A 13851-nucleotide genomic window follows, 5' to 3' on the forward strand; every position below is an offset into this window, starting at 1 on the left:
CACACACACACACACACGTATCGTCACTGATCGTACAGCGGCGAGCTCCATGAACACACATGATACCGCACTGAGAAAACAACGTTACAACAGCAGCAGCGCGCAGCGTAGAGGTGCAATATACTCAAGCACACAGAGGGACATGAAGTCAACGGGAGTGGCTGAAAGGAAAAAAAAAGAGGAAGAGTTTTCAAAAGTGCTGCTACTGGTGTTTGGGGGTGAAACAGCGTGCGTGGCGCCAACAAATCAGAGCTCCAGTCAAGGCATATTCAAGGGTAGCGACGGGCCTGTACACTACGAATGCCGACACCTGTGCCAGAGAAAAACACCTACACACTAGCCGTTCTAACCACCACGTACCAGGTTCAACCTTTCGAGAAAACATGCCGGTCAAGGCCGCGTGGTATTGCCCCCATACTCATCAGTTCCGGGGGTAGGATGTAGTGAACACGCGAGGGAGGGTGCGTGAATAGAATGCATTTCCCCAAACATCATTTTTTTTCCTAACAAATGTCACGACAATGTCCCCTCTTCACTGATGATTCCCCGGGACGGAAAAGTCTTCGTCATATATACACATACATACACATAAAGGCGGAGATATATTTGATGGGTGTGCACCCCGCAATACAACACCTTGGTTCCCCTCTCCATTTCACTCTTCAGCATCCCCCCAGGTTCATCGCGAGGTGCGAAAGAGCACTGGACATGGATTACAGAAGTGGGCAAGGCGGTACTCTCTGTTCACTGCCTCTGCCTCAGGCATTGCACAACGCCATTGCATGTAGCCTCATTACAGTTCAGAGGATCTCGCTAGCCACGTTAGGGACATCTCTGAGACGCTCCAGGTTTTCCACAAGATGAGAAAGCGGAAGGTCAGATGTGGGAATGCTTTCTGAACCCCCAAAAAAAATTTTTGTCAATGGTGGGCTGACGCTTTGTCCATTATGGGGATTTCAGAAATGGGCCCAAAGCAAGCCAGTCGATCGATGACGACGCAATTCCACACACAGTGTCACATCGCCGACATATCAGCGCGCTATACCCCCCCCCCCCCCCCCGCTCCTTTGCCATGACTTCTTCTCAGACGGTAAAGGGTTGGGGCACTTTCACCTGTGGTGAAACTTCCATAAGAATGTCCAGAGGATAAAAAAAAAGAGAACAAAGGAACTTTTTTTTTCGCCCAGAACGGAGATGGTAGAAGGATTGCCTTTGATGCCAGGCAGGAGCGGTGCTCGATTACCATATACAGGGCACGTGCGTGTGGGTGTGGAAACAAAACAAACGAGAGAAGAACACTTATGAATAAGCGGAGTCCTTTGGGAACATAAGCGAAAGCCCCAAAAATTGACCACCCTGGGATTACACAAAAAAAAAAACACGTTTTCTAAAAAGCCTCACAGTTCAGCGCTGGCGTGCAGGAAAGGACAAAACAAGAAATCGCAGTACTAGGCTCACATGAGTAAAAACAGAGACAATGAGGGGAAGGGGGGAAGGGGGGGAGAGAGAGAGAAGGAGGGGGAGACGTGAGGAGAAAAATAAACCTTAACGCTTGTGGGGTAACACAGCCGGAACTAAACAGAGATGAGTATCGAATAGAAAGAAGGGTAACAAACGCACGCCCCGATACGCGACCGACACGTTTGAACTTGAGCAGATGAACCTGAACCGCGATTTATTAAGAACTGTGGTAGAAGGCGGGGGAGAAACAGACATGAATTTCACGGAACAGAGCGGCCCCTCAACAGCCCAGCACGTACGCGGGCACACTCAAACAAAATCGACAGAGAGGGCGCGTTGTGGGCTACATCGAAGATGATGACAACCACCACCGGCGCTACTTCGCAGAAACAGTCACGGAGACGAAAAAAAAAACATCACAGATCAGTGGGCTTTGCTTCCAAGGTGCAAAATAAACGCACACACACACACACGTATGTATTCAGTTCATGCACTACGGCGGCATTGATGGGAAGGCGGGGAGGGAGGGGAAGGGGGGAAAGGGAAGGGGGGTTGCACTCTCCGAGTATTCCCCGCACCGTGAGGATACCACCGCGACCTCTGCCGCCCAGTGAGTGCGCTCCGCCCGCGAGCGCTGTTCCCCATGATGGAGCCCGACTGGGGCTCGGCTACTTGGTGGACGGGCAGCGCCAGTGGGGAGTGCGTGGTGGTGGTGAGTGGGGCAGGCGGAGGAGGAGAGCTAAGGGCAGAGAGCAGGAAGGCTTAAACGAGCATGGGAATGACACTGTGGGGTGGGGGGTAGCGCCTGCCACTCAAATGGCCGCACAGTCGCCCCAAATACCAGAGATTAGCCTAGCTTCTAGAGATTCCAAGGCGACGTCACAAGGCGGTGGTGTGCCCCCTCGTACTCTTTTGACAGAGAGGATCTTGTTGGGGTTCCGGAAAGGGCGGTGGGAGGGGGCAGTGGCTCCGGGTTTCCCACCAAGGGGGGAAGCCGTGAAGGTGGCCCAAGGAAATCGCTAGAGCGAAGGCGATCCTGTGATCATCTCATCGATGGGCGCCAACGTGTGCGCGGTCACCAGTGGTGCCGAACCACCGCTTAACGAGGCCCTGAGTTGCGAACAGGGGTAACGACACGGACAGCGTTTCGTTCACCATCTAGCGGATGCTTGTCCCTGTTCCATGACCACTAGTGATTCGGCATTGGCAGGGGTCCCGAGGAGCTCCGTGGCTTTCGCGTTTAGCGGAGATTGGACTATGATACCACGCTGAGAAAGAGCTCTCCCCCTTCCACCTCCTTTTCGCCTTCTCCCTTCATCAAAGCAGCTCCAAAGAGGTTCATGGGTCATATCAACATTGTACACAAGAGATTCTGCCTCAGCACTCTCTCAGCGATGCGGCGGCGGCGGCCAGTTCCATTACCGCGGAGTCCTACGTTCCAAAAAAAATCTCGAAGTGGCGTGGTTCGATGCACAAAAGTTTCCGGCCTAAAACGTGACCCCTGTCAACAGTAGCGAACAAATACACAGCAGCAACACGAAGCCATGACAGGCACAGAAAACACATTGACCTGCAAGCGCTTGGTGTTGAGGGTGGCCTTCACCCCTCTTGCTCTGGGTAAAATGTTTTAGGTTCCGTTTGATTTCCACTTCTTTGCGTGTGCCTCGTGTTTCTCCTCCTCCTCCTCCCTGAAGAGAGAGGGGAGGATTTATATTGCTTGGTGTGCTGCGGTGCAAATCCTCTCATCTTTAAAAGTGTTCCAGTTGAGAAACAACACTGCTTTTGCGCGCATATTTTCTGACCCCTTCCCCTTCCCCATCCCTCCCCCCCCCTCCCCCCACTGCTTCGCTCTCCAGGAAGGAGGCATTTACGCGTGCCACAGTCGGGCCCGCATCTCTGCGTTCCACAGAGTTCTCGATAGTAATTTCACTTACCCTCCCCCCCCCCTCCCCCACCGCTGCGGGCCGTTGGCGTCCAAAACAAGGGGAACATATCTACGAATCACACTCCGAGGCAGCAGCAAAGATAGTCTAGAAAGGGGGGGGGCACAACAAAAAGCACGTGCGCATATCCTCCCAAGGGAAAATAAAAATAAATAACAGGTGGAAGGGAAAGAAGAGTCGAAGACGCAGAGAAAAAGGCGCCAAGGGCAGTCCACAGAAATCAATCATAACGATCAGAAGTATGGAAGAGGGGGGGGGGAAAGAATGTAACACGGAGGAAAAATGTCAAACAACAACAAATACACACACATACACAGAAAAAGAGAGACGCCGAAGCAATGCGGCATTTTATCAGTTTGATTGCTTTTTCTTCCCTCCCCTCTCCACGTCTCACTGGGACTCTTCCGCACTCCCCGAGGGACCGGGTCCACACCATTCATTAAGGATCCCCACAGAAAACGGCACATGTGAAGTTTTCAGGACACAATAAATGTGAAAAAACGAATTCACATACAACGGTTTCCGATGAAGAGCAAATGAGACGAGCGGTGCCGTGCGCGGCGGCCACAAAAAGAAGAGCGGGGTGATGGGCGAGTATGTTGACACGCGAGCCATCAATAGAGCAAGGGAAAAAGAAAACGTTTTGAAAAGAGGACAGCAGGGCGGTTTTCTTCCCGCGAGGGGAGGGCGGAAGGGAAGGGGGTTCCCCGTGGCGGGTGGGAAAAGAGGTTGCATGTGCTACTAGAAACCCAGGCGGGGAGTTTGAAGGTAAATGGGGAAGCCAAACGCTAGAGAAAAGAAAAGAACCGAAGTCAGAGGCGCTTCCACGAAAACCGAGACTGTTTCATTGCCTCTTGACTGCCCTACTTGAGACCAAATGAATGAAATACCCTCACTCCCTCCCCTCAAATGGTCGCCAAGATATCCATGTATTTTTTTTTTTTTTGGGGGGGGGGTTGTCGTTGTCTACTTCGCAGAGGTGTAGCTTTTGTTTTGGTTTGTTTTGCTGCCTTCTTAGCGTCCTATGCACAGATTCACACACTTTCATCGCCGAGCGCTCTGAACGCTTCAAGTGCTATCAAAGTATGCGGATTGACGTTCAACTTGCCTCCTTGGCCCTTTCACTGGCTTCCTGTCCCCTAGCCTCGGTTTTCCTACGCGACACGCACCACAACGTGCGAGTCAGTGAACACGCCACATCTTCACCTCTCACCGCCCCTCACTCTAGAGTGTTTGTGTCCGTTGGGGGGGGGGGAGGAGGGGGCTGGAGATGGTGAGTGATTCATAGTGCTCGTCTTTCTCAGGATTTGTTTTTCCTCCTCCCCTCTCACGCTACTTTGGATCGTTAGAGCTTGATGGTGCTGCCAAATATGCGTTGCTGCCGCGACGGGCGAAGTGGCTACTGGTTGTGCACATGGCATGTCCCGGTGGGTACGAGCCTACTAGCGAGCCCTGAAGATGATGCGAGGCCCCAAAGTGCATGTTCCCGTGCGGTGCAGCGGGGTACGCTATAGAGCTCACTATAGGGGTGCTCGGCCCAGTAGAGTTACGCGCTGAGGAAAGCGGCGTGACAGGGGCGTACGGGTTGTGTCGATAGCTTCCACTGGTGCTCAAGTTGCTATTGCGACGAACCGGCGTCACGGGTGCGTGTCCGCTCACGTCCAGCATCGCGGTAGTGCCCGAGGGCGGACCATTTGGCAAGGCTCCACAGTTTTCCATCTCTGGCCCAAAGCTGAAGTTTAGCGGTGTAGGAGGAGAGCTGCGAGTCGGCGTGTGCTCAAGGCAACCAAAGTGCGTGAAGTTGCTACCCAGGTTGTTCGCGGTCGTCGGGTTGAACGAAACATTGAGGAATGAACCCACCGAGCTGGGAGTCCGAGGCTGCTGCGGTTGGCTAAGGGTTCCCTGCGTCGGCAGAGGTTGATGCGGCGTGGATTGCGCCAAAATCAACGACGCTGGCGGTGCCGCGGGCTTGCCCAGCCCTGACGGTGGTGGGGCACCGCTACACCGGCCGTGGGAAAAGTGGTGGGAAGTGCTGGCGAACGGTGGCGGGTGCAGCGAAGCGCCCACCCCCCCCATATGCATTTCAGGAGTGGAATAGGAGTGGGGTATTGCCTTACTTTTCTGAGAAGTATGTGTACTGGTGTGCATCGGCGGCGGCGGTGGCGGTGGCGGTGGTGGTGCTGCGGGGGCACTGTGGCCATGGTATGCAAATCCCTTGGTGCTTCCCGTACCATTAGCCGGGGACTTGGTATTGTTCGTTGCTTCAATATGCTGCTGGTCGGCCTGGAGCTGTTCCCGTCGACGACGGCGCTCGCGCTTCGCTTCCTCAGAGTCGGCGTACTTTGCTAGGATAGCTACCGAGGTGTTGAAGTAGCTGCGATTACCGTGCAAACTTGTCAGAGCACTCTTGGCGGATTCGACGGTGTCGAACTCAGCGTAAACTACCCAGACGTTGCCACCAAAGTTGTCCTCGCGCATGGCGCAGTACGTAAGCAGGCCGAATCGGCGCAGGAACTGTTCCACCTCCAGCTGCGACAACTTGAGAGGAATATTCCGCACATATAGGGCGTTGCTCTCTTCGGTGGCCATCTTGCCATCATGTTTGGAGGGAAAGATGCAAAGATTAAAGTTGTGACCGTGCAAAGCAACGTGTGTTTTGTTAAGATTTTCGTACGCCCTGCGCCCAGCCTCCTCAGAGCCAAATAACACGAAGCCGAAGCCTTTGCTCTTTCCAGTAGTAGTGTCTAGCATCACCTTTGCGCTGGTTGGATTGTACTCCACAAATATTTGCTCCAGATCCGCATCGGTGAGGTTGCGCGGTAGCTTGGCTACAAAAAGGTTCTGCAGACTAGTCATTATTCTCTTCTTGTTTAAATCGGTTTGTCTGTTTTTGCTGCTCCTCGAATGTGTTGATTTACTCTTTTTAGTTCAGAACTTCGGATGGATTTCTTCACTGTGGGTGTATATGATGGGGGGGGAGGGGGGGGGCGAGGGGGCACCAGCAGCAGCAGCGGCGGCGGCAGCGGCAGCAACAGCAGAAAGCGACTTGAGGCTTCGAGGGTCGTAATAGTCGTGAGGGTCGATATGGCGAATGGGTACACGTTGTGTCGAGACAAAGTGTACACGTTCAGTAAGGTCAATAAGACGAGTAGGAGTGAACCAAGGGAAAGGAAGCGAGTAAGAAGATACAGGCACACAAAGCAGGACGGGGCGCAGAAGTGAAGACTGCTTGTGTTATGCTACACCACAAATCTGTAAGTAGCACCAGCGCTTCAGCTTTCACGCATCTCATGTGCAGGGAAGGGTGGTGACACCAACGGTAACGTGTGGGTAGGTGGCAGCATGAGTGCTGTTGAGACGCATACTACCAACACAAAGAGAAGGTCCGCATCTCTTGTTGAGAGCCTACACTCCCGCACAACCCCCTTTCACGTCTTGGTGAAAAAGATTGTAGTCCTTGAGGACCTCCACATCATACACGCTTACCACCGCCATGGATGGAACGTTTACCCAGGCGGGTGGGAAAAAAAAGGAACTCAGTAGAGCCGATTTCTTCGCGCTTTTTCTTTTCCTCTTCTCTTTCTGGTAGGTTTGTGTGGGTGTGTACGAGCTCTCGAATATAAAAAAAAAGGGGGAGGGGATACACCCGAAACGACCTTCGAAGCAGAGAGATGCGTAAATGCAATCACACGCACACACATCCTGGTTAACACAAGAAGCCGCTGTAAACAAAACACCACGGAAACGACGAGGGAGGAGAGATGAGAGCAGCAGTGACCAAAGGATAACTACTACGAGGAATAATGAATAGGAAAGAGGGGAAAGTCTAGTCTCACATCATGGTCGAATGGATCGGTGTTGTAATGCGTCGATAGAGAGATCAGCTGGGACTCTGGAGCACCCTTGTACCTCTCGCTCTTGAACGCGAAGGGTAACAGAGATGCACACAGGCCTATCGATTCCTCTTCAGGTTTTAAAAAAAGCACACATTCACAGCGTCGGGAATCAACTCGAAAAGTGTGCGAATATTCGACTACCAAAAAAAAGAGAGGAGTTTTCGTTGTGCGCTAGTCCGCAGTGGTGGTGGTGGGGTGTGGTTCGCTGAGGCGCAGCTGTCGTCGTGAGCCCCCCCCCTCCCCCCCCCCTCTACAGCCCTCTATCTTGCGCTTTTGACCTTTCCTCGCCCCACTGCTCCTGGCGAACGTGTCTGCGGAGGGTGGCAGAGACCACTGGTACGGATACACACTGTGAGTACTTGCACGTGATGGGGATGTTCGGTCCTCGTTTTCATCCTGGTGAGCGCAAAAAATTTAGGTGCCCTCGCATGCCCCTTCGGGTGACTCCTTGGTAGTGGGCGGGGTCTCGTCTCATCTGTACACAATGGCTGGTTTACTTCGGCTCACCGCATACTGTAGCGTATTTGGACTTAAACGTGGGTGAGTTAGACCGCTGGGGCTGCTCGGCTCCATGGAGAGGCCGTCGAGTCCGTGAATGCGGTGCTCCAACCGTCCGTGCGCTAAATTCGTGGCCCCCCTCATCGGTCTCGTGCTCTCTCCGCCGCGCCCGCCCCCCCCCCCCCCTCCTCTGCGGCTAGGCCTGTAGTACGAGGGACATGCTGAGTTTGATTTGGAATTACCGTGAAGGAAGGGCGGTCTCGTCTGGCAACGGGTTTACCGACCGAAGTCGTCTCGCCTTTGTCCGGAGAGGGAGGGAGGGAGGGAGGGAGGGGATTGGGGAGGGTGGAGGAGGGGGGCTGTGGTCCATGAGGCCAGCAATGCGTTCTCCTTCCACGCAACGGGTGTTGAGAGGTGGACAGGGGGATCAGACACACCAGGGTGTGGCTGCCATTCGTTAGGTCTAATTGCGAAGAGCAGCGGGGCGACCCAGCATCGGTACCTGACTCATAGTTTGAGGGGAATTCAATGAGCTTGGCGGGTGGTATCCATGAACGTGTCCGTGACCGCTTCGTGTTCGGTGAGCTTTCATACTTTGCGGTTCACGTTCTCTGAAAATTGTTTCCTACATTGACCCACTCCTGTGTCTGATGGGTGGGGAGGGGAAAAAAGAGAGGAGAGGGGGAGGGGAGGGAAGGAATACTGTTTTGTTTAGCTGCCGTATCATCCACAAAGGAACGGAAGGAAATGAGGGTGGAGAAGGAAGCGGCGGCTAGCACGGAGAGGATAGGCTGTGGTTTAACGCTCATCTGTTAGGCGAGCAAAGGCAACAATGGGCGCAAGAGATCACGCTCAATGAAGACGAGCGTATCGATTAGATGACTACATTTGCGAGGACCGGTCGTGAACCCGTGGAAAGCATGACACTTTTTGTAAAGATGTTTATCCGTTTGTTCCACTGCCCTGTTACTATGAAAAACGATTGCCAACTTCTTGTCAACATTTTCAAATATTTGAAACACAAGCGAGGAATGGGAATGCCAGAAACCGAGCAATGCCAGCAGCGGCGTCTCCCCCCCCCCCTCCCTCCCTCCCCACTACCACCACCACCAGCAGCAGCAGCAGGTAGTCGAGAGAGTAAGAGAAAAATAGCTTTGAGCTACGCTGACGCCCCGCCTATCATACAAACGACACTGTCGTGTTCGCAGTTACTGACCGCTCTTATGTCCCGCTATCCGAAACATGACAGAAGAAATCTGTAGAGAGGGGAGTTGCGCACCGACAGGGGTATAGCAGGTGGTCTGCCTAGACGAATGAAAAGATCTTTGATTTCTCAACGATGCCGCATGGTGGGCTGGACATCGCTTTTCTTCTCATCCATATATATATATATGTGTGTGTGTGAAGGTGGTGTTAGGGGTGAGTGGGGGGGGGGGGGGGGAAGCAGAGCAAAGCAACAACGAGACGAAAACAAAATTAGAGCCTCGAATAACGAAAGAGAAACAACAGAATTGGGGAAGTGTCCGTGAAGTAGCGGAGGGACAAGAGGAGTTGAAGAGCACCCACACGCGCACACACTCGAAAAAAAAAAACAGAAAACAAAAATCATAAAACAAGAGTGAGAGCGAGAGATGAACGCCATCATCACCCTCCTCCAAGGAAAAACCGAAACAAATGCTCGCCAGGATCAGCAGAGAATCTAAAGAAAAAAATAATTGACTGATGATCAAAATGCTAGATGGACGCATCGACGGCGACAAACAAAGAGGTTGAAAAAAACAATGGCATAAAAAATGACCTTCGAAAGTCGTCGAACCCAAATCGCAAGTACGCACATAGACACAACTGCAGGGAAACACAAACACTCCCTACACAGCAACACCCTTAGTCAATAATGGGAACCAACAGCACAGGGGGATAGTGGAGGGGGGGAAGTGGGAGAGGGAGGCTCTGCGATTAGTCTTAGGTACGACGAGTCCACTCCTTTTAACCACACACACTCCCCATAAAGAACTTTGAGCATCAATCGACCGTCTATAACCCCCCTCCAGTGGGAAAGTAAAACAAAAAACCAAGACGAGATCAACGAACGGAAAAGCAGGGATGGGTAGGCGGATAAACACGGAAAAGAAAACACACACACACACACAAAAAGCGAAACGGTTTCGAAATAAGATAGAGAACAAGAAAAGGGGTACTGAAGAAAGGCGAATGGCACACGCACACGCACAGAGTCGTGCAGCAGCCCCTCAGAAACACCTGAGAGAAAAAAAACAAGAATTTTGAAGAACTTTTGTCAATCTTTTCTGCGTCTCATTTTTCTTTTGTGTGTGCGGGGTGGGGGTGGGGTGTTAAACGAGCAAGTTGGTACATGAACAAAACGCAGCCGCATAACCAAAAAAAGACACACACACATCCATCCGCTCAACAGGGAAATAAATAATTAATATCAACGAAACACGAAGAAGATGCACTCAAAAAGCGGAGACAAGGGGGACCTATCAAAAAAAAAAGCAGCTCGACGAAACATCCTCGCCGACAGCGTGTCCTCCCTTTTTATTATTTGCTAGCGAGCTCAGCCAATGTGAGCGTACGTACACGAAAACGTAGAAAAGCAAAAACTGCGATATGGGAAATGCGCATTAAAAGTGTAGCGAGCACACATACACGCAAAAATAAAAAAAAGTACAATGATGACTAAACATAAATGAACTCACTGTAGCAATTTCTAATAAGAAGTCGGTGAATGTGTGTGTGTGTGGGGGGGGGGGGGGGGGAGGGGAGGGGAGGGGAGGGAGAAAGAAAACAGTGCATGTGACAAAAGTGACACACCAGGAGTAGACAGTTACTTCAGGGGTCTACGTGGCATGAATTCGAAAAGAAGTTATGTTGAACTTCCCTCACTTCGTTCACAGATTGTGGACAGTGCTGCCGCGCAGCGGTGGTGAGCTGACGCAGGCGTCAGGGTAGGATATAAGCACGAGGGACACGACCACTACCATCTGACACTTCAACCATAGTCACTGGGCATTTCTTTTTTTTTCCACAAGGGTGTTCTTTTGCGCAAGACCAGCAACGGTACCGTTGGTCTCGGTGCATGAGACGCCTGCTTCGCAGAAAAAATCGTCGTCGCCGTCACTGCGAAGAGGCGCAGGTTGATGTCCTTCCATATGCACCGCACCATGGGAATAAACGAGGGCGTTTGTCGATTGGGGTTTGCCGCTTGCGTAACTCCCCTGGGTGCTGCTCGTACCCTGCCATGTCTCCGGTAGCGATCCGGCGAAGATCGGCACAAGAGACGACGTTGGGGAGGTCGATGATTGGCGGTTCATGTTGACAGCGTCTGGGGCTAGCATGTACTGACGCCCATCTTCCATCAGCACCACAGCCCCGTTTGCAGTGGGGTTCAGCAGCGGTAGGTTCGACTTGACATTGGCCTCCGTTGTCTGCATGGGTGCGTTCCAGACCAGCACTGGCGTGGTCTGCGCCGAGGGAGTCAGGCTGTAGGACGGTGCCGAGGAGCTGAACGACGATGCAGGGATGAAAATCTGCTGTCCGCTCTCAGCCAGTGTGTAGCAGTATCCCGGTGTCGGCTGCAGAAGCTGCGGCTGCCCAGCGAATGGAGTCGTCGGAGCCTGGTGCGTCACATCCATGATTTGGGGCGGAAACGGTGGCGGCGGCGGAAGCGGTGGGGCGTTCGAGAGAGAGAAGCCGGGTGTCGAAGGGGCAGAGAAACCAGGGGTGCCGCCCCGCAGCGATGCTGCCTGGCTCCTGATCGAGGCTTTGCAATCGGCCACTTTGTCGAAGCTGAACCTGTGGCTGTGAGTGAAACTAGTATTGCTGCTTACCGTTCCAACAGAGGTGTTGTGCGAGCCGGTCTTATCGATATGATCGTGTGGAGGGGGGAATATGCAGCCACTGTTCGGGGCGTGCGCCTGCGCTCCGTCACGCCGACGCCGGCGCTCTTTTTTCGCGTCGTCGCTGTCCTCGAACTTGGCGAGGATCGGCGCCGCGCCGTGGAAGTAAGTGTTGTTTCCGTGGAGTTTTGTCAGTGCATTTTTGGCATCCTGGACAGTCTCGTACTCGGCGTACACCACCCACACCGGGTTTCCATGGTGATCCCCGCGCATGGCAAAATATGTGAGTTTGCCAAACGTATTGAGGAATCGCCCCATCCTCTCCTCCCCGACACTCATTGGGATGTTTCGAATATACAGCGCGTTTCTCTCCTCAGTAAAAATCTTGCCATTGTGATTGGAGGGATAGATCACCAACATGAAGCTGTGCCCGCACGCACGCGTCATCTTGCGGTTTAGTGCCCTGTACGCCCTGGCGCCTTTCTCTTCCTCATCAAAGAGCACAAAACCAAATCCTTTACTTTTCCCAGTCCCGGCGTCCAACATGATCTTCGCACTGGAAGGGCAAAACTCGCTGAAGATGTTGAAAAGGTCTGCATCCGTAATATTACGTGGCAGTTTGGCCACAAACAAGTTCTGAAGAGACATTATAAAAAACTAAATATATATATATATATGTGTGTGTGTGTCTTTTTCAAGTTTGAAAAGTATTGCGCAGCTTCGTGTGTTGTCAACGTTATGCAGAGCAGTGAGTACTGGATCTCCTTTTCTTTCCACCACCACCATCACCCCTCGATACTCTTCACTAGTTGACAGCTTCTTTGATCACAGAAACACCTAAAGAAAAAGTCTATCAAACACTAAGAGGGAAACACAAAGAAAAAAACAGAGGGAAGAGGAGGGGGGGGGGCAGGAATACTTCAATAAAACAACAGAGGAGGAGGCGGAGGGGGGAATCGAAAAAAAAAGTCACCAGAAGAAACACACACACACACAAAGGGGAAGAGGTGAAGAAAATGAGGAAAAAAACAGGATTGAACACAAACGCTTTGAGACAAGGATTCAATAGAATATGAATATGAGCACAACACTCCGCAAAACAACAAAAAAAGTGAGAAGCGCTTCGTTTTGTATCGGCGTGTAGAGGGTGAGAGAGTGCAACGGAGAGGGAGAAAAGTGATGATGTGATGGTGGGTGAGTGGAAGGGTCGGTGGGGGCCTGATTATGTCTTTCTGTGTTTTGTTTGAGAATTGTTGAGAAAAAAAAAAAGGAAAGACGATGAATAAAATCTAAAAAAAAAGATCAAAGTCAAGAGCCACAGACAAACACACAAAAAAGCAGGAAAACACGGGCAAAAACACAGACGGAGAAACAGAGAAAGAAGGGCTGTAGGTGAGAGAAAAAGAAGCCACCACGTGTGCAATATGAGTTACCCGGAGCGCAACAAAAAAAATGGTAAAGAGGGGGAAGGGGATACAATACGAGCGTAAAAATCAGGTTTTTTTTTTTGAGCGGCTGGGAAGTAAACTAAGGATGGTGTGCGTTGCCTCTGCTGTGTGTGTGTGTGTGTGTGTGTGTGTGTGTGGCTGTTCGAGGGAAGTGGGCACTGAGAAGGGGAGGTGAAGACAGGATAAAGGAGAGGGCACTCAGCAACGAAGAAAAGGGAAGTAAAACACTGGAGAGCCTGACAAAAGCCGGAGAAAATTCAGGTTACGGTTGCGACACAGTACTCCGAATCACAGTGGAGCGAACAAGCAGAGAAATTGGGGGGGAGGGGGGAAGACAAATAGAGCCAAAATATAAAATATATCGCGGGGGGGGGGGGTGTAGAGCAACCACGACAAACCACGGAAAAGAAAGCCTTTGCGAAACAACCAACAATAGAGCAGATAAACAATGGCTAAGTTTTCAGTTCTTGTTTCATTTGTTTTCAATCCGTATTCGCAACTGGTGTGAGTGTTTTACTGTCACTTTTATTTGTGGCCCTCTATTGGATGCAGTGAACCCCCGCGGGGATCGGGGGGAAGGGGGGGGGGCAGCAGTATTTTCGCACTTCTTTGGTGTGGTTTCACAACGCTGCTCGAAAACCGCACCTGAAGTGGAAAAAAATCGAGAAATCAAGCAGACCAAGAACAGAAAAAAAAAGGAGTCAACACACACACACACACGACACCTACAACACCCACAACACCCAAG

The 13851-nt window shown here is 51.8% G+C and overlaps 2 protein-coding genes across 2 annotated transcripts; both read right to left on the reverse strand.

Moving 5' to 3' along the window:
• Nucleotides 1-4736: 4736 nt before the first annotated feature.
• JKF63_03002 (uncharacterized protein) lies at nucleotides 4737-6260 on the reverse strand (the record flags this gene model as incomplete). The annotated part of the gene is made up of 1 exon (XM_067899024.1): nucleotides 4737-6260. One exon carries the CDS (start codon nucleotides 6258-6260, stop codon nucleotides 4737-4739), a length of 1524 nt encoding a protein of 507 aa, XP_067755468.1.
• A 4558-nt stretch (nucleotides 6261-10818) lies between these two features.
• JKF63_03003 (uncharacterized protein) lies at nucleotides 10819-12303 on the reverse strand (the record flags this gene model as incomplete). The annotated part of the gene is made up of 1 exon (XM_067899025.1): nucleotides 10819-12303. The coding sequence occupies one exon, from the start codon at nucleotides 12301-12303 to the stop codon at nucleotides 10819-10821; it is 1485 nt and encodes a 494-aa protein (XP_067755469.1).
• Between the last annotated feature and the right edge of the window lie 1548 nt (nucleotides 12304-13851).

This window comes from Porcisia hertigi, chromosome 30 (genome assembly GCF_017918235.1).
Source record: "Porcisia hertigi strain C119 chromosome 30, whole genome shotgun sequence".
In the NCBI taxonomy this organism is placed as follows: domain Eukaryota; phylum Euglenozoa; class Kinetoplastea; order Trypanosomatida; family Trypanosomatidae; genus Porcisia; species Porcisia hertigi.